The sequence below is a fragment of the Psammomys obesus genome, unplaced genomic scaffold (genome assembly GCF_907164565.1).
Source record: "Psammomys obesus unplaced genomic scaffold, mPsaObe1.curated_primary_1811, whole genome shotgun sequence".
NCBI classification, from domain to species: Eukaryota; Metazoa; Chordata; class Mammalia; order Rodentia; family Muridae; genus Psammomys; species Psammomys obesus.
The window spans coordinates 13,015,267-13,035,561 of NW_026592890.1; the positions used below are offsets into that span (position 1 = coordinate 13,015,267).

Sequence of the window (20,295 nt, forward strand, 5' to 3'; positions counted from 1 at the left end):
TCTATCTATCTATCTATCTATCTATCTATCTATCTATCTATCTATCTATCTCTATCTATCTACCGATCAATCATCTATCTATTGATTGATCTGTCACCTAGCTATCATCTATGTATGTATATATGTATACATATATATGTATGTACCACCTATCTGTCATGTGTATTTGTATGTATGTTATCTATCTGTCTATCTACCTACCTATCACCTATCTCTCTGTCTGTCTGTCTGTCTGTCTATCCATCTGTGTGTGTGTGTGTGTGCACATGCCACATTGCACAAGTGGAGGTCAGAGGAGAACTTGTAAGAGTTGGTTTTTCCTTCCATGTGGGTTTTGGGAATTGAACTTAGGTCAGCAAGTTTGATGGCATGAGTCTTTGTCCACTGAACCATCTTGTTGGCCCTAAGTGTACTTTTGTATTCATGCAGAAGATTGAGCCCAGGCCCTGATGCAAAGAGGCAACATTTTTACCACTGAGCTCCTTGCCCAGCCTGTTTGGTTGTTTTTGAACTTTTCCATTTTTTACCAGTCATCAAGTCCCTGGAGTTCTCATGCTTCATAGCACAAAATAAATCACTGAGACAGTATCATTTTTTTACATGAGCTGTGGGGTGTTTAGTTTTTTATCATCATGTTTCCCTGACAGTTTGGAAAAGACTTTGAGATCCTAGAGACCAAGATTCAGAGGAAAGAGGTGAGTCTTGAAGGTAGCCTCAGATCCTCCAGGTGTTGGGCTACTGTGGAATATCATGCCCTGCGCTATGAGGGGCCCAGGGCCTGCCTTTAAGTTAGTTGCCTCTGACTGGAGTTGAACCTCCTGGGCTCCCACCTGCATTCTGGTGCCCTGGCACAGCCTACCTCTTGGATTTAGGAAGGCAGGCTTCCCGGTTTCCCATTGTCCTATTCAGGGAGTGTCCTCAGCCTCCATTTCCCATCTAGACAGCATGAGGAATGGGCTCTTGTGGGACCAAGAGGGAAGGAAGGTGCCTGCTGAAGTGCACAGCCCCTACCTGCTCAGTGCCCTACTTTCTCAACAGCTTGTGCTTGTCTCTTAGAATGTCATCTGTTGTCTTCTCCTCCTGCCCGGTAACTGCTCTGTGTGGTCTTCCCACAGATGTGTCCAGGTGTGTGGCTGAGAGGAAGTACACCCAGGAGCAGGCCCGGAAGGAATTCCAGCAAGTGTTCATTCCGGAATGCAATGATGACGGCACCTACAGTCAGGTGATTCACGCTGCTGGGAGATGCTAAGCCTGGACCGTTGAGGTTGAGGTACCAGGAATGGGGGTGAAAGGGAAGGAGCCAGAACGGTTGAGTGCGAAATGGTCATCATGTTTCTGAGAGCCAGCCTCAGGAGCCTCTTGGCATAATGAGGTATATGAGGGAGGGTTCCAGACCCAGCTGGCACAGTGTCTGCACTCAGCTCTGGTGAGTGCATCCTTGTCACGCATGAGTATGGCATGAGACAGTTCTCTCAGAAAGGCTCACAAGCCCTGGTCTACCGGGTTTGATTGTAGCTTAGCTCACTCACGAGCCCCATGACTCAGCCATCCCACTGAGTCCACAGTCGGATGCTGCCACATCAAGTCATGGCCTGCCTATGGTCACGCTGTTGGCCAAACGCTGTCAAAAATAGCTTGGTTCCAATTTGAGAAAGTCAGTGCTGTTATTGAGAGCTGTCTGCAGTATGCTGCCAGAATAGTAGGTTCCGGGGGCTGGGGTGGGGCCAGGAAAAGCATTCTGCTATCAATACCTATGATCTCGTCGGAAGTGCGAGTCCACGTGTCTCAACATAGTCATGTGACATTTGGGAGATGAAGGGAGAAAGGATGGCATGGGGGAGGAACTTTGCTGGATGTCCCTTAGGCTGTGGTCACCTGAAGATCAGACAGAGGGCTGTCTGCGGGGAACATGAGGTGATGGAGAAATGCTTTTTCACCGCTGGACTCTCTCTCCTCTCCCTGAGCCAGCCACAAGCTCACTGAGAGGCAGTGGGGACTGGCTTATCCCACGTGTGAGGGGAGGGCTTGAGGTTCAGGGAAGCAGCCCTCACTGCCATGCAGCGAAGTATACTCATCTGTGGTGAAGCTCAGCATAGAGTTTCCACCCAGCAGCCAAATGCAGCCACCGAGAGCCTCTGCCATCCTCAGGCCTCTGAGGTGACTGTCTGCGGTGAGCTCACTTCCTGTCCTTCCTCCGCAGGTCCAGTGTCACAGCTACACGGGGTACTGTTGGTGCGTTACACCAAATGGAAGGCCCATCAGCGGCACCGCCGCGGCCCACAAGACGCCCAGGTGTCCCGGTAGGTCTAACAGCCAGCTCCACTTTCTGTTTCCCCTGGGCATCTTACTCACACTTACTCACAAATCAAGAGAGGGGTTTCGGGGGAGCTCTCCAGACATGCCACTCCACACAGACCTGAGGTGAAAAGCAAGGACTTTTGTCCACACACTGGTGTGTGGGGACAGCTCACCCTAGGGACACACTGGGCTTGAATCATTTGAAAATATAACCACAGAGGCTCCAGTCACCAGCTTGAATGACCCATTGTTTTCTTTGGCCAAAGAAAGCAAAAGGTCTTGCTTTTATATATGTGTGTGTGTTTTCAAAGAGAAAGTGGATCGTTGCTCGCAGTTCAGTTTCCAGACATTTATGTGTGATGTTTTATTACTCAGACGGGAGCTTCATGTACTGAACGTAACAAGGCTGGCAGGCTCACAGTCTATAAAATGGTCCCTTTTCCATTAATATTTTACCAAAAAAGGTTATACATGATTCAGATCATTTTTATGTGAAAATGGTCTCCAGCCCGGGCCTGACTAACTGGCTGGGAGTCTCTCTGATGAAGCTGAATGATCTTGTCTCATCAACATTTCTGGCCTTTCATTTGAACTAGGCAAACCTATCAATCAGTGGCTAGCACGTTTCCCCAAGTTTGTCCCTTGGACCGTGTGACAGATCTCTGAAACCCACGTGCTGTGTGTCTTGTTTTATTTTAAAACGGCTTTGCCATTGAAACCTACAAGGTGCCATTTTTTTTCTTCCTGAGTTAATGTTTACATTGAATAGGTCCTGTATAAACTCATGGAGGAAAAGACAGAAAGGAGAAGTAGTGTCACTCGGGCCTTTGTGTGTGTCCCATCGCAGGCAACTGGGTTTTCATCCATGTGGCAGCCCTTTGCATGGAACCTACTCTCCTGGCAGAAAGCAGAAAACAGGGCATCTGCCATGATCCTAGCTGCACTGTCAGAAAAGCTGAGTCCTGTGTGAGCGCATTTCCTTAGAGCCGTGTGTAAGACTGTTGGGGTGCTCTGCCCTGCTGGAACACCCTTTGCTTCTGGAATAGACTGTGCCAGCTCTCCTACCAGGTGAAAATGATGTGTGATGGCGTGAAAGCTCTCCATTGTCACTGTTTGCACGGTCGTTACAGACAGAGAATGTTCTGGCCCTTCACTTAAAAGCCTAAGTGTGCGGTGCTTGGCCAAGAGGCAAAGGGATATGATGGAATTGTAAGCCTGGTGTAGTGGCCTCTAGCACTCTGGAGGCACAGACAGGGGAATGGAGAGTTCTAGGCCATCCTGGACTATGTAAAAAGACTTTGTTTCCAAAAATAAACCAAACAAAAGGCACTGCTTAGAAAGGACAGGGATCTTTGGGATGGCTGCCTCATTTAGAGGGAGCAGTGTGTGTGTGTGTGTGTGTGTGTGTGTGTGTGTGTGTGTGTGTGTGAGAGTGTGTATGTCTGTGGTATGTGTGTGTGTGTCTGTGTGAGTGGGTGTGTCTGTGTGATATGTGTGTATATGTGTGTGTATGTGTGTGATTGGCTGGTCTCTCCCTCCTCTATTAGGCTGGTGTCCTTTCTCACCAGGTTGGAATGACTGATGTATCTGTGGCTCCCACAGCGCAGCATGCTAAGGTTTCATTCTGCAAACCCATGGGGATGAGAGAGCTGCAATTATTTGTTAGCATTTCGGGAAACATCACTGGGCCGCGCTGAGCAACTGAGGGGTTTTGAAATTTAAGGGAGAGCTGTGGGGGAATTAAGCACCCCACTCTCACCCAACAGAGACACAATTAACAGTGTGCCTCTATGTAATGGAATGGGCTTCTTCCTATGTGGTGGCACAGCCTGACGGAGAAGTGGGGAAATGGGAAATGGGTGTCACTTTACATCTGTCTGGGTTTGAGTGTTGGCTAGCATGGCCTTGAGCTTGTGCTTTGAATATGCCTGTGTCCTCTGCAACCAGCCGATGTATAGCACAGGTGCTGCATGCTGTCCACCTGTTAAGCTTACGTAAAACTTCAGAATTCAGCACATAGCTTCTGCCTTCAAATTCACAACGAATTCACCATATAGGTATGCTCTATAAAACTGGAACTCAGAAACTAGGTTAGAAATGAACAGAAGACAGACAATTTCTGTTAAAATATGTGTATGTATGTCTGTGTGAATGTCTGCATGTAAACATGTATACATGGATGCATGTTTACATGTGGGTATGTGTATATGTAGGGATTTGTGTATCATGCGTATGTATGTGGTGTATGTGTATTTATGTGTGTGTATATGTGTATGTATGAATTTGTATCTGTATGTAGTTATAGGGCTATGTGTAAACATGCTCTGTAGCAGCCAGGTAGGAATAGGGGTAGATGTCCATTCTAGGTCTGTGTGCAAGCCTGGCCTAGAACCCCTCCCAAAGTCCTTCCACCCTTAGTTGTAGGAGGAAGACCTGGGTGAGCAGGAACAATCATTTCACAAGTTGAAGCCATGGAGGCAGAATACGTCAGTTCCTAAGTGGTCAAAGCAGTAGCATTTTCGAGAGGAGGGTGTCCTTGCTTCATAGCGACAGGGCAGCACAGGTTAGAGTCTTACTGTGACTCTTACTGTGACACAGGCCTGGAGACAGAAACAGCAGGTGCTGCTGCGGCGAGCTGGTGAGGACAGAGCGACAGAACCATAGCACTGTAAGCCACTCATTGAGGGTCCAGCTCTTCCCTTCTGGGAATGGGCCCTGGAGAAGCAGATATGTGGCAGGCCTACAGCAACGCTGGCTATAAAGACCAAACCCCAGGATGGGGGCCTGTTGATGTCTGTAGGATAAAACCCTAAGAGTGCCAGACTCACAGTAGGATAAACAGCAGTGCAGACAGATACACCCCTGTCTCCCTCGCTGGTGCCGTGGTGCTGACATCTGCGTGAGTCAGAGGAGCCACAGGAAAGTAGAACACAAGGCAGGGAATTTACAGCTCCCAAGTAGACAAAACCAACTCTGGTCTGGAGGTGTCCTGTGGGGACCACAGAGGAACAGTGCTGACAGGATGGATGTACCACAGAAGGGATTTATCAGATTGGCTTACAGGATGTGATCTGGGTAGTCCCACGGTGGCTGTCTTCAGAACTCAGTAGCCCATTAGCCCACGAGGCTGGATGCCTCCACAGTTTTAACCTGGGGCTAAAGGCCGGGAAGATTCCTGGAGCATCCCTGGTCTTTAGTACACGTTAGAAGCTGGGTTCTGATATCCACAAAGGAATGTAGCAAAGATAATGAGGCGAAAAGCAAAGCTTTCCCCTTACACCGCCTTTTTTCTGATCGCCACTGGAAGGTGATGCCCACAGTTAGGATTATCTTCCCACTTCAAATACCCTGATCTAAAAAAAAAAAAAAAAACCCCTCACAGGTGTGCTGAGTGACTTATGTCTTAGTTGCTTTCAGATCCATTCAGGCCGACAAATACCGTTAACATCCCAGTTTCCTTAAACATTTTTGTTTACGTTCTGACTGCTGAGCCACAGTTGTCCTGAGAGATTATGGTGGAAGTGACTTTATTCCTCTTTTAAAAACATGAAAAACCCAGTCTCTTTCACAGGTATCCATCATGCCAACCTCCCTTGATGGCTACTGATTGAATTAACAAGTGATCAGCCAATAAACCATAAGCCAGTGACCTCCCCATTCTTCTGTTTCCCCTGTGGAGATGTAGGTGTGAGGGGCAGAGGCCTCAGGCTGAAGAGGAAGTGTGGAGATGTCAAGCCCCTTGGACCTTTCCTCCTCATTCTGTCTGTCATCAGTGGGCATTCCTGAGCCACTGGTCTCTTCTTATCACAGGACAGTGCTGGGCTGGTTCTTGTGGCACTCCCGTCTGGACTTGTTTTGCAAGAAGCCCACTCACTGTTCAGTGTTATTGGAGCTGTTGCCAAACACTGGCAACCAGGAAGCCAGCAGTAGGTGGGACCTGGCGAATGCTGCTGCAGATGGGAGGCTGGGCCAGCAATGGACTAACTGCAGGCACATACAGGATACCATTCACTCTGTCCAGCAACATTCAGGAAAGTGCCAAGAGGGTTCTCATGAAAAAGGTCAGGCTTGGAGGGTATAGGAGAGGGTCTGTAGTACTCCTTGAGTACTGTTGACTCTGATGCCTCTTGGGTTGTGGCTTGCCCGCAGATCAGGTATGGAAAAATGGAGGGAGGCCTGCAGAATGGATTTTGGGGTGGGGTAGGGGGACGGCTTCAGGAAGCATGGTGACAGGGAGTTGAAAACAAAGGGTGCTTTTAGAGGTAGTGAGCTGTTCCCAAGTGACTTCCCACTTCCCCTCCTGAGAGGTGTTCCTTGCTCACTTCTGGAGTCTTAGGTGCAGCATGGAGCCCTCTATGCCCAGAGCTCTGGTCTGCAGCCGGTGCTTGCAGGCACCAGAAATGTCCAAGAGGAATGGCAAAGCATTCGTTCTACTTCCTCATGTCCTGTGCCGGTGAAGGGGATGAGACCTCCACACGGTCATACTTGTTCTTCAGGGATCTTATTTTCATTCTATCCCCCCTCCTCCTCCTCACCCTCCTCCTGCTCCTCTTTCTTTCTTTTCCATTTTCAAAGGCTGGCATGGCTGGGCATACACGCAGATGTTAAAAAACAAAGAATTCCCCCCCCCCCTCCACACATACACAGATGGTGCCTGAAGATGGGTAATGCTGTGATTTGGAAATAGCTTCGAGTTTTAATCTCATCTGTGCAACCTAAGCATTGACTGAGAGCTCATTCCTAGCCAGGTTTAAGAAATTGTAGGCTGATCCTTGTGCAAAGACCTAGAAAAGGTTTATTATTTGTACATGTGTATATGTGCCTGTGTGTTTATGTGCATGGGCTTTTAGATGGTGGTAGCAAACAGAGGGTGTCAGATCCCTTGGAACGGTAGTAACAGTAGTTGCGAGCTGCCTGATGTGAGTGCTTAGAACTGAGCTCAGGTCTTGTGCAAGAAAAGTGAGTGCTCTTCTACATTATCAGCCATCTCTCCAATAGAAGGACTTTCAGCATCCCAGTATCTGGAGAGTCTTCGCTTAGACCTTAGTGAGAACTTGGCCTTTGGAGTAGGCTTCAGATTTCAATTCTCAGGAGGGGAAAGAAGCAGAATGGCTTATATGTGGTGGCATCACAGTGCTTGGCCCCCATGCCAAGGACCACACTCTGGAGCTGAAGGCAGACAGATGCTCCAGTAAGGGTTAGAGATCTTGCCCAATAGACAGAACCACAGCAGAGGTGCTGGCAGCAGGCAGGCAGCTGCCTGCCACTGTCCATTTACTAACATGTTTTTAAATGTTCAAACTTGTGACCCGTGGTTTTATGGCCATTCTGACAGGACTGTGAAGGTTTGTGGTCTCTTCTGAAATCTTCTCACATCCGTATCTGCTGCTTGGTCCGGAGAATTCTACTCCAAGCTGTGGAAGACCCAGGGGTAAACTACAAAGGTCCTTAGATTGGACCAGATGGTCTTTCAACAGTTGGATGAAGAAATAAGATAGTCCCCGGCCCCAGCTAGCACAGTCTCTGTGAAATTAAATGGAAAAAATACTTGTGAACTCCCCTTTGGCATTCCTAGTTCTCACAGAGCTTTCCCCTCAAGTGGCCTAATAACTTTCTGAAAAGAATTAAAAGGCCTTTTATAAGCAAGTAGTCCCACTTTATGTCACTCATATAAAGAGCAGTACCTGGGCCCTGCTCAGGAGCTTCACACACAGACACGCCTGGGTGCCTGTATTTCTACCGAAAGCTTCATGCTGTCATGTCACTGTGCTGTTTATCCAGCACATGGTGGCATGGCAACTGATTGTACAAATGAACAAACAAGTTGGAGAAAGCTGATGATGGCTGAGGCCACAGTGGTGTGGCCGTGAGTGCCCCGTCCTAACGAGCTGGCGTGCTCCTCCACTGTCTATGTGTGCAGCACACAGAGCAACACCATGGGTCATTTTGTGGGGGCAGTCAGCATTGCTGCTGGCTTTCTTCTGTATGAGGTCACGCTTCGGTATGAGGTCACTCCACACTGCCCATTTGTTACTTTGTGGTTGTGGCTATTCTCGAGGCCGTCTTGCTGTGTAAGCATGGGCCAGCCTCAAGTTTGAGATTTTTTTTTTTCCTGTGCCTCAGCCAAGGGCTAGGATGACAGGCCTCATACACTCGGCTCATTTTGTAGGTGAGAAAATGGATTTAGAGAGGTAAATCTGCCCAGGTCACAGAGCTGGGATGAACTGAGGCTCAGATCTTCTCTTCTCCTTCTGTGCTGCATCTTTCAGTACTGGCTTGATGTTTCATGCCTTCTTGTTAGAGAACAAGAGAGCAGAAGCCACCTGCTAAGTGACAAAGGGAAACGTTTTTTCCTGACAGAGAGAGCACAGTCCTGTCTTTTCTCTTCCGAACCTCCCTGCTCTCCCCTCTTACACTCCCAAGAAAAGCCATGTCGATCTGTGGAGTCTGTGCTTTCTGGGATGATTCATGCTGTGTTAACTGTGCACTGAAGAAACCATTGTCTCTTTCAAGTGAGCCAGTGCCACCTGTGTGAGTAGATACCGTCACCCCTGCTGCTTCCCTAGTCTCCGTCCAGTCCATCTTTTACTTGGGAAAAGAGCTCGTGTGTCATCAGGACCCTGCCCGCTATGAGGTTGAGGGCATCCCCCTGTTTTTGCCAAGTAGGCTGGATCTATGTTGTAACCTGGGCTGCAAGGTCAATGATCCGGCACTCCTCCATAATTCATGGGCACCCCCTTACACTGTGGTTTTCTTCACTAGAAATGCCCCTCTGCAACTGCTAAAGGCCCCTTTCAGGAGACAGAAGCTCACTGATAGAGGACCTTTAGCCTGCCCTTCTGGTGCTGGTCTGCAGTGACACAGATCGGGGCATGCCACTGCGGACACCAAAGACAAGCAAGCACTGTGAGAAATCCCAGCTGCTCCATTGGGCTTGGATTCCCTTGCTTCTCCCACTGTCCTGGCTACAAATTTGTATTCAGCTCCCTTCCCAGTTCTTCATGACAGCACCTTTTAGGGAGGCTGGGACAGAAAGCTGTGGAGTCTTTGATCCCGGACAGGCTCTACCAAGTCACATTCCCTATTTCACAATGTTTGGATGGCAGAGTGTGCGATCAGGGACACTTGGTTCTGCAGAGAACCAAGAAGCTCTTTCCTACAGATGAAGATCAAGATAGAACTGTTTTTGGCTAGCTGTATATGCTGATTGAATGAGGGTCCCCCGTGAGCCCAGGGCTGGCTGCTCCAGGAGAACCTGGCCCATCCCCACCCCTGGGAGTGATGGTGGCAAGTTGTCGTGTCTTTTCTTGATCTTGTCTCTAATCAGCTTTCTGGTCAACATCTTGCCCTGCCTCATTCTCAGATTACAAAGGATTATCTTAGTTCAGTCTTGAAGCTCTCTCAAGGGAGTAGTTTAATTATCTAGAACAGTTCTATTTCACTCACAAATTGAAACCCACATACACGTGCTCAGAGAGAGTACCAAAGTCCTGCCATTTGCAGTCAAAAGAGGGAAAGCTTTGATTCATCATAGCTACATGTGGTGGAGCAAGGATGTGTCAACCCAGGAGCTCTGTAAGAAGCTGGTCCCTGGAGGTGGGGCTGAACAGGAAGCAATGGGAGGCTCAGGGTCAGCGATACAGAGCGGCCAGTTCTGATTCTTACCAAGGTAAACCTTGGCACCAGAAGCCACAGAACACGCTCACATTTCGTGGTGGGAGAAAAGTAGATGGGAATAAGAAGGTACCTGCCTTAGACAGCACCTGCCAGGGGTATTCCAGGATGTCCAGTTGTCTTTCTGGCCTTCTGGGTTGTGGGCTATGGTCTCAGTGTCTAAGGCAGCAGCTGGGAACTAGCAGGAAGACCTGGGATGTGCAGAGCTGCCCCCTGCCTTCCAAAAGCCTAAGAATTACTTATTTCCGTGTCTCCCAACACATTTTTATTGTTTTTCAAGAAACGCCAATTCCAGAGGCAAATAATTCTGAGGCTTCTGGAAGGCAGGAGGCAGCTCTGCATGTCCCAGCTCTTCCTGCTGCTTTCTAGCTGCTGACTGAGACACATGAGAGACCATAGCCCACAACCCAGGAGGCCAGAAGGACAACTGGACTTCCTGGATTACCCCTGCCAGGTGCTGTCTAAGGCAGGTACCTTCTTATTCCCATAATGGAATTGTGTGAAAGAAGGAGGAGATAGAAAGACCTGGAGGGGCCAGCAGCCCCAAAAGGAGACCAACAGAGCCAAAAATAACCTGAGCCCTGGGGACCCTGCAGAGACTGATACCCCAACCAAGGACAATACATGGAGAAAGAGGACCTAAAACCCCAGCTGAGCTGTAGCCCATAGACTCAGTATCCAACGGGGGTCCATAGTAAGGGAAGCAGGGGCTTTCTCTGGCATGAACTCAGTGGCAGGCTCTCTGATTACTGGCCCCTGGCCTTGCCAGGCCACAGAGGAAGACAATGCAACCAGTCCTGATGAGACATGATAGGCTAGGGTCAAATAGAAGGTGAGGAGGTCTTCCCTATCAGTAGACTAGGGGAGAAGCACAGGGGGAGAAAAGGAAGGAAGGAGATGAGGGGCAGGGCCACAGCTGGGATACAAATTGTAATAAATTACAATAATAAAAAAGAAGAAAAGTATATATAAAGGCAAAAAAATGCCAGCAATTGAAATGATATCATAGAGTCGTCTTTGCCTTTAATGGAAGTGTCAATCTCTCTTTCAGACTCAAAGTTACAGCTGAAAAGAACTGTAACAAATCATCTTTGCTGAGGGGCACTGGGTTAGTCACAGTTCTGAGCAGAGATTGTTTTGTCTGATATGCCAAGCAGGTGGTGATGTGGGAGAAGTTGGTTTCCAACACAGTTCCCATGCATTGGAAGCAAAGGGATCCTGCCTCAGATTTGTAAGAACTGTGTCCATACTGTGCAATATCAACACCTTTCTCCACAAAGCAACAAATGGGCAGTGCAGTGCATGGCCCTCACAGGGATGGGAAACGGTTCAGTAGAAACACAGGCACCCACAGCATGTCTATAGGAAGCGAGCTCCTGAGATTTCCTCAGCCTGTGTCCCTCACTGTCCCAAGAGCTTCACACTCCTTAGATCTGTCAGTGGTCTGTGTCCCTCTACAAAAGACAAGTCTATGCTTTTCCCTCCCATAATCAAACTCAAGTTGAAACCAAGGATTTGGCGTCCTATTGCTTTGTACCCATCTATACCTTGTGGCTCCAACACTCATTGTGCCGATAAGGAGACAGAGGCTGCTTTTGGGGTGCATACATTGCCAATATGTTGGGGTAAAGGTCTTTCACACTTAGCTGCAAAACCTCAGAAATGGGGACTCTCCCATGCTGCCAGGGTTACCATTTTAGGTGATAGCTCCCCTTGGTGTCAGGTCATTTGTGTAATTTAACTAGAACGTGAGAATGCACTTTGAATGTATTAAAATGGAAGGATGGAGCTGCTTTCCTCAACTGATGATAATCACTGGGCAGGGTGTTGTAATTCCATTCTTTATTTTCCTCTTGTAGGTTCAATAAATGAAAAGTTGCCCCAGCGAGAAGGTGCTGGAAAAGCAGGTAACTATCTTGAAGTGGATTTGCGTGATGGTCTATATGATTTGATATGATTGCCCCTTGAAATGACTCTCAAGTTATAGCTGAAATGTGTTGGAAACTGTTGCCCAGATCTTCCAGAAGCATGGACCCAGCCCTGCCTTCAGCTAGTCCCCTGGGGGTCAGGCAGTACAGTCGGGGGGTGTTAGCTACAGCTTGTGTGGGGGCCCCTGAGAGCAGCTCGGGAACACAGTGGGTATGTTGTCTTCAACTGTAGGTGTGCCAGAGAGCACTGTAGTGTATGAAGAGAACTGTGATGTAGCAGGTGGGTAATACTGTGGGTGTGGCAGATCCAGATGCTACTGTGGGTCTATGGAGACCACTATGGGCGTGCCAGGCTGAGAATGTAGGGGAATGAATTCAACTGTAGGTGTGCCAGGCACTACCGTGGGCCTGTCGTGGTCCATGGAGGTGTACTGAGTTCTATTGTAGGTGTGTTGTGTGACTCGGGGAGCGTCAAGAGAGGTACTTGGCAAGAGAATAGAGGTTCAGTATTTTGGCCTCTCACACGTTCCAAGCCAGAAGTTACTGAGGACACTGTGATGTGTGTCTATCTGTGAGGAGGCTAAAATGCTCGCTCTCTCTAAAACATATGCTCTTCAGAGCAAGAGAGAGTCGGTTGACTTCTTTCTTTCGGGGGCCCCTTTATGACTAAATTTATCTTCTTCTGGGCTGTAACCTGCCTACTGAGACAACGTGGGAAGATCTGCTCCTTTGTTCCTTGACCTTCCTCAGTTTCCCCCTCGGTCCCTGTAACACACATTCTGCTTTTAATCTTTGGAGTGATTTTCAAGATGAAATTAATTTTTTTTTAATATAACCATAGGCATTTCTCTTCCTTTTCCTGTGGGTTATAGTGTAATAAACCTGACAAAAAGAAGTGGTATAAAATGAAGACAAGTAGAGCTGAGTTTACTCAACCCCATTCCTGAGGCACAAATTGAAAATCTGTTGGCCAGGGACTGGGCTTCCTGCCCTGGAAGAAATATCTTTGTACTGCTAAGATACATGCATGGGAAAAGTACAGAGAGGCCCGTGGCAGATGCAGAGAGGCCTGGGGTAGATACAAAGAGGACACTAGCATCCACAGAAGCTTGAGATATACTCAAAGGAGCCCCAAACAGACATGGTCATCAGGCATTCAGTCTAGAGAACACTTGAAGGTTTACAGGAGGATGGTTTTGTGGTATAGTATATACTTGAGGAGGGACTATGAGTTGGCTTTGGGAAGAAAACAGAACAGTGTCCAGCTGGAACAGGAAGTCAAGAGAGGGCATGGTTTGCACTTAGAAGGAAGAAGTGAACTCTTTGGCCTCCATCCAGTCTATAAAATAACGGTTAGGAAGCAAGAAGTGACAGTTTGTGGATAGAAAGTTAGCCTAATTGCTGAGAGGAGGGAGAAGCAGAGGACTCTGCTGCCAGCTAGCATCTCCTTATCAGGATACTCACAAGGTCCACCAGACGACACTCTGGGGAGTTGGGGTGTGGGTACAAAATGAATTCAAGAACAAGCAGGCCTCTGGGGCTGAACTCCACTGCTCTCTGGAGAGGCACCCAACAGAAAGGATTGCTAATGAAGCAACAATCCAGGTTCAGAGAAAAAAGGGAGACATGGCAGAAACATGGAGGGCAAGTATACTTCCCCACTCTCTAGGCTGTGTCCTGTAGGCATAAGGCTATTGTGGAATTCAAATGCTTAATCGTAACGGTGTCCTCAGTTTAGGCTGAGTTAGAGCTTCCAGTGGGTGTGTGGCACTGTGAGACACAGCATTCCAAGGGCAGGTAGGGCAAAGAACCAACCACACAGGAGCCTGAGCTAGATGGGCAGGGCCTGGGCACAGCTCTACTTTCAGGCTGGACATCAACGATTCCCACCTCATTCTGGGCAGCCAGACATGCATTCAGTGAGCAGGGACCCTGTTATTTTGGGAATGGCTCACGAGGGTTCCCTGATCCTCATCAATACACACCAACAAAACTGTTTTTTTGTTTTTGTTTTTTGCCAAAACTCCAGGAGCCTTACACCTGTCATTTAAAGGCTTCTCCTATGAGCTTTTAAGATTTTTAGTATATTAAATTTGGTATACATGCATTATTATTATCATTTTATTTTCTTAGAAAAATGAGAATGAAAATGAAAAATAAAATGAAATGAAAATTTTCTTAGAAAATAAAATAGTTCAACAGTAGATTTTCCCATGTCATTGTCACTGCAAACATTAGGCTTATGTGTTCCATATAAGTCATATTGAGTTTTTGATGTTTGGATACCAAAGTTTTTTTTCAAGAGATTATTAAAGATTAAAGGTTTCAGAAACAAATCCCCTTTGCTGTCCTATAATCCTGGTGTGGGGCCTCTAGACAGCTGGAGGGTACAGTGGGGTCATAGCTAGCTGGGCCTATTGGCCGGCCCCTTTCTTTATGCTGATTCTGAAATGACTGTAGATATCACAATGTCTGTGGCAGACTGGAATGAAAACAGTAGGGAGAGAGTCGGAGATTTCAAGTGCCCCAACCACTGTTATGTCAAGGTGCTCTGACCCTGAGGGTCACAGGAATCCAAGAGGAGGTGGTCAGTAAATTCAGCGATGACCATCCTCCAGGAGACAGGGCCATTCCTCCCAGTGTCCATCCTGCCTTCTCACTGACCTCTTCACTAGCATGACCCTTCCCACACTGCAGCCTCCCTCCCATGCACAGTACTCCTGAGGGTCCTCTCCGCCTCCACTGCTAAGTGGCTGGAAGCACATGAGGGGAAAGGGAGGTTTGCTGGTCCATGCTGTGGCTGCTGAAGTGGTTCCTGCCTAGGAACATATGCAGGAATGGGGTTTCAGCTCCCACAACAACCCCCGTGGGTCTCCATCTTCTTCCCAGCCTCATGGCCTTTTAGGGCCTCCTGCTTATGGTTTTTCTGCTTGTTCTTTACTCCCCTATAATGGCCACTGCCTCGATGGGTTAGGCCTCCTGCGTGGGCATTGGCTTTCACATTCCCGTAGCATTTGAGAGTGAGAGTCTCTAAAGTAGCAGGTCAGTGTTGACCCCTGGGCCCCTGGGTGCTGCCTTTTGCTCCATGCTGGGCTGTGTTGGGAGGTTCTGGGGGTGGTTTGCTAATCCTGGGCTCCAGCCTGGATGCACACTTACTTAGCTTACTCTCATAATTGTAGTCTCCTTGCAAATCTTTTCCGTTCTGAATTCAGATGATGCGGCAGCCCCAGCATTGGAGACTCAGCCTCAAGGAGATGAAGAAGGTGAGCTGTTGGTGGGGAGCAGGGAGGAATAGTCAGGGGTTGGGAAGTGGTACCAAGCCATTATGGGTACCATGCCATTCACAACCTAGACACACAAAGGATTCTGCCTGCTGTTACTCCCTTGTGACTTTAGAGAGGCATTCTACACATAGAAAGGTCAGAAAGCAGAGACGGGTCAAGTGATGTCAAAGTGTGCTTCTATAGGATGCGCAGGTCTGGAGATGGAGACCAGAATGAGGACCATTCTGTGTATGATATGCCAGGTCCTTTTTGGAGAGTCTCCAAAACACACACATTCAGTGCAGAGAATGACACCCCAGGTGCTGTGCTCGACTACAGACTTGAGTTCATGTGGGTGTCAAGAAATCAGGTGGTTGTCCAGAGTGGGCTGGCTGCGTGTGGCCATTTCCAGTGTCACAAGGCACCGTTACTTTTTCTGGTGATTATACAATTGCCTTGGGGCTCTGCCGAGAAGAATACCTTGGTAGCCATTTTATTAATGGAAATGGATGCATTCAAATTTTTCAAAAACGTGTGATAACATGTGCCATTTTCCTACTAACATATCTGGTCTTTATGACAACCATGACAAGGATAGATCTCTGATGCTTACCTTTAATGGATTGTCTGTGACATTAGTCATGTTCTCAGGTCAAATGGAATCAGGCTTTGGGGAAAATATACAAAGAATGCACATTATGAAACAATGACAAAAGACCGGAGTACAGAATCCTACCTGCTTTCCAAAAACCAGCATGAGCCAGTGTGTACTGGGTTGTTTCTGGGCTCTGCCATATCAACTCTCCAGCCTGTAGAACCCCACTCCACCCATAAGAGTGCAGGGCTGCTTGTCTTGCATGGAAGGGGGTTCAAACCCAGGCAATGTGCAGGGTCTGTGTTCTTAGGACCAAATAATGACCCTGTCATGCTTAGTCAATCACCTTTTAAAATCAATATTAAGGGGATACTTTCCTCAACAGGATTATGTGAAAGTTACATTTTAAATATTTTATTTTGTGTTGAATCATTCAACTATGTGAGAACCTCATGTTACATGAGTAAGTGTTTTACTACATGGGATGTGTTTGTGCGTTAGGCTGCTTCCTTTATCTCCACTCCTGATGATGCTGAAGAGCATTCTGCGTACTAGGCACGCTACCACACCACTGAGCTACATCCTCAGTGCACACTGGAGTGCTTTATAACACTTAAAACCTGACTTCATCAAAACAGATTTTGGTTACATTTTTTAATGAAAAACATGTCTTTTGAATGAGATGCACAGAGAGGATCTAGACTAGACCCTCTGGTCAGATGTGGTCCATTGGCAGCTCAGTCTCCATGTGGATCCCTGAGTGAGAGGAGCAGGGGCTGCCTCTGCCATGAACTCAGTTGACTGATCTCTGATCACTCGCCCCTGGTTGCCAGGCCACAGAGGAAGAGGATCCAGGCAGTCCTGATGAGGCTTAACAAGCGATGGGCAGATGGCAAAGGAGGAGAACTCCCCCTTTCAGTGGACTAGGGGAAGGGGATAGAGGGGAAGAGGGAGGGAGGGTGAGAATGGGGGTGTTGAGGGAGGGGGCTTCAATGGGGATATATAATGAATAAATTGTGAAGTTTGAAAACCCAAGTGTTTAAAAATCTATATTGTTTCCTTTGTCGTGTGAATTTAACCATTCCTTTAACTGTTTCTTTTTCCAAGGAGCAATGTACCTTTATTTATTTTACTGAGTGGGGTCGGGGAAGGCAGGGCACCTGCTAAACTCCTTAGCTGAGGGACGCCATGCTCCCTGACGAACTGTTCTTGTTGTTTCTCTAGACATTGCATCACGTTACCCTACACTCTGGACTGAGCAAGTTAAGAGTCGGCAGAACAAGACTAATAAAAATTCAGGTAAGCTGTCACCCATTGACAGTCTATAAGGGGGTATTCAGTTTGGGAGTTTTACCTTCTGGAAGTTTTTTTTTTTTTTTTTTAAACAACTTTTTTTTTGTTAGATTCTCTGTGTTCTCTGAAGGAAGCCTGTGCAGCTGTATGGTGGGCTGTGCTTTTAGGCTTCATGGGGCTGGTTGGTGGTGAGCGCTCTTTTTGAGGTGGTTTCTGAGCTCTCTGAACACTTGGCTGTTTTAGGTTTAAGCCTCCAGATGTATGGATTGTACCTATTGTGGAACAGTAGACACAGGACTGATCTTTACTGCTTTGACATTTTGTAGACAAGCCATGAAGCTTGTTAGGGAAGCTCCTGGTTTCGGGAGTTTACGGAGCTCACTGGGTGGGTGTCCTGCTTGTTTCTTCTGGCCATTTGTAGAATCTGAATCTGTCCTCTGGGTTAGTGGATAGGCGGCCAAGGAAGGTCAGGGTGACCACAGGAATTTCCTGGCATTGACCTTGAGCACAGAGATGAGAGGCAGGCAGCCACTCCCAAGGGCATTCTGGCACAGAGTGCCGCTCTCTGGGCTGTATGCTTCCTTCAAAGTGCGTTTTTAATATAATACAGTATTACATATATAATACAGTATAGACTTGAGGGTGTCACAGCCCAGGATAGGAAGACTCTAAGTGCCTCCATATTGCAGCAGGAAGAGGACTGGCTTTCAGAAAGGCTGTGCCTGGTGTTGTACAATCTCACATCCTCAGGGACCTCTTGCTTGGGAAAGCTTGCTGACTTGGACTGCACAGGTGGGAACGGAGGGGCCTGAATGATGCAATCGAAGGCCAGTGGGGACTTGTAGAGTGAGTGCCACCCCATAATGGTCCCTGACCATTTCTTCCTGGCTCTGCCTCTGAATGGCTGAACCTCCTGAACCTCACCTTGTCCCTAATGGAGACTTTCCCCCTTGACTTCTCTGAGACAGGGTAGAACAGAAGGTTTCTCAACCGGTTGTAAGTCTGCAAATAGCAGGGAGATTTAAAATAATTCCTTTTTTTTTCCAGCAATGATTACCATAGGCAACCTTCCCTGTTGTTTTAGTTTTATTTCTGTTGCTGTGACCAACAGCAGCTTAGAGCAGGAACGAGTTTATTCAGCTTACAAATTCCAGGTCACAGCCCACCATTGACGTCAGGCACTCAACTGAGAAGTTGAAGGCAGGCCTGCTCACTGCTCCACACAGCAGTACCTCATGTCAAGGAAGTCATCTCACAGCCAAAGCAGTGTGGCGGAACCAGGGCCGGTGCTGCTTGCTGGCTTGCAGACTCTTATACTATTTTATAAGAGTCCTGGATCATCTGCCCAGTAATGATGCCTCCCAAAGCAGACAGCCCTCCACTAATTAATAATCAAGATACTCCCCCACGGATATGCACGCAGGTGATATGAGCTAGGCTGAGGCTTTTTCCTCTCAAGTCACTCAAGTAAAGCTACCCAGAGCTCCTACCGTGTAAAAAGTTGCCTGCATATGTCTTTCATAACCTCGAAAGCCAGGCTTTATTCAAAACTGTTGCCACACTACAAACCTTATCTGAAGCGGTCCTGTATCAAAGCAATTAACATATAAGAAAATAATCAAATTACTACTTGTTTCCAACTTACTGATTGACTGTTGGGTCTTGAGAGCGTCTCCTGGGAGAAGCACTATGGTTGCGACTGACTTTGATCTGAGAAACAGACAGATGACTGTAAATGCAGTCCCCAGCACTGTGTAATTTCAGGGTGCATTTTGTTATCCTCTGGGAAGAATCTCGACTCGGCCAGGTAGCATGAAGAACAAGCAAACCACCTCTCAGCCACCACTGCCAAAGCGTTGGACCGATTATAACTAACCTTCAACAACCGAGCAAGAGTTAAGGGTACAGAGGATTGAGAAAAAAAAAATGCCGCAAGGAAAGTTCTGTTTACATAAGCCATTATGGTTTGTTTTAAATTTCTGTATGTGAGTAGAATTCAAAACAGAGGCATTAAGTTGAGTTATAGATATGGGCTATGAAACTATTAGGTTTGCGTTTAACTGTTTTCATCTACTTTCTGAGGGTCAAAAAAGTAGCTCCCACATGGTCTGGTCGGACGTTGAGAGCGGTGTGAGCAGCAGAGCTGGAGGACCTATGCTCTGACCACTGTTAGAAAAGGTGACCGTTAGAAGATGTCTGTCTGGGTTTGATTTCTATTTCAAAAGCTGCCTTCACCTATAGTCACCCTCGACAGAGAGAGGTTTGTTTAACAAGTATTTACGGGATGGAAATAGATTGGCAACAGGGTATTTCCCCACATGGGATTCACCCCGGGCTGACAAACAGCACCTACAAGAGCAGCAATTTGTGAGTTATTACTTTGTGTTTTGAATGTCGGCTTGCCTTATTGCAAGTCTCGCATGTTCCTTTGCAGTAACTGTCAAACCGGAAATGCACAGCCTTCCCTTTATATGAAAAATATACACATAAACTAGCATTTCTACCACGAGTTGATACAGAAATAATACATGACTTTTAGTATAAAATCTGCAGGGTATTATGGTATATATTGTGAGGGAGGATGAGTGCAAACAAAAAGGCTTTAACATTTAGAGTAACAGCAGGAGCCATTCTTGCTCCTAGGGCTCCTAGTTTCTGAAAATTTACACGTAGTAGTTACATAAAAAATATTTATTTTCTAAAGTAGTAGAATCTTGTCAGCTTGTGCCTTCATGGTACCATTGTCTTGTTAAGCAAGCGAAACAAAAACAAAAGCAAGAACAAAAAAACAAACCACCAGACAAAACAAAAGCAACAACAACAACAAAAAACTCCAAATAGATAAATAACTAAAAAAAAAAAAAAAAAAAAAAGGAGAGAGAATTTCAGTACTGTTATATTTTGATTACTAGGCTTTTTCTTCTTGGTTGGTTCACCTAGTAAGAGAACCAATTAGTGTACATTAAATTCTAAATTTGCTTTTTACTTAAGAATGCATTATTGTTCAAAAATTTCCTGTCAATATAAAACAGAAGGTGTTCATTTCTTTTCGGTCTTGAATCATCTTATTATATGCTATGTTGGGGGTTGGTCGGGTGCTGCTGTGTATTCAAATGCTAAATACTGGGCCCCAACATCTGGTTATAGTACGTACAAGTAAATTCTCACGCACATCAAGCAATATTGTGTAAACTTTGCTCCCAATATCCTCTGATTGGTTAAGCAAATTTGTAAACAGCCAATT

General features: G+C 46.9%; 1 protein-coding gene across 1 annotated transcript in view; it reads left to right on the top strand.

Annotated features, from left to right (window-relative positions):
* The window catches only part of Smoc2 (SPARC related modular calcium binding 2), a 127,751-nt gene that overhangs the window by 49,422 nt on the left and 58,034 nt on the right, over window positions 1-20,295 (top strand). The window contains exons 3-7 of the mRNA XM_055616174.1: window positions 1,116-1,222; window positions 2,201-2,300; window positions 11,832-11,879; window positions 15,113-15,163; window positions 16,983-17,057. Of these exons, the coding sequence (XP_055472149.1) occupies window positions 1,116-1,222; window positions 2,201-2,300; window positions 11,832-11,879; window positions 15,113-15,163; window positions 16,983-17,057 (381 nt within the window). The remainder of the gene's footprint in view (window positions 1-1,115; window positions 1,223-2,200; window positions 2,301-11,831; window positions 11,880-15,112; window positions 15,164-16,982; window positions 17,058-20,295) is intronic.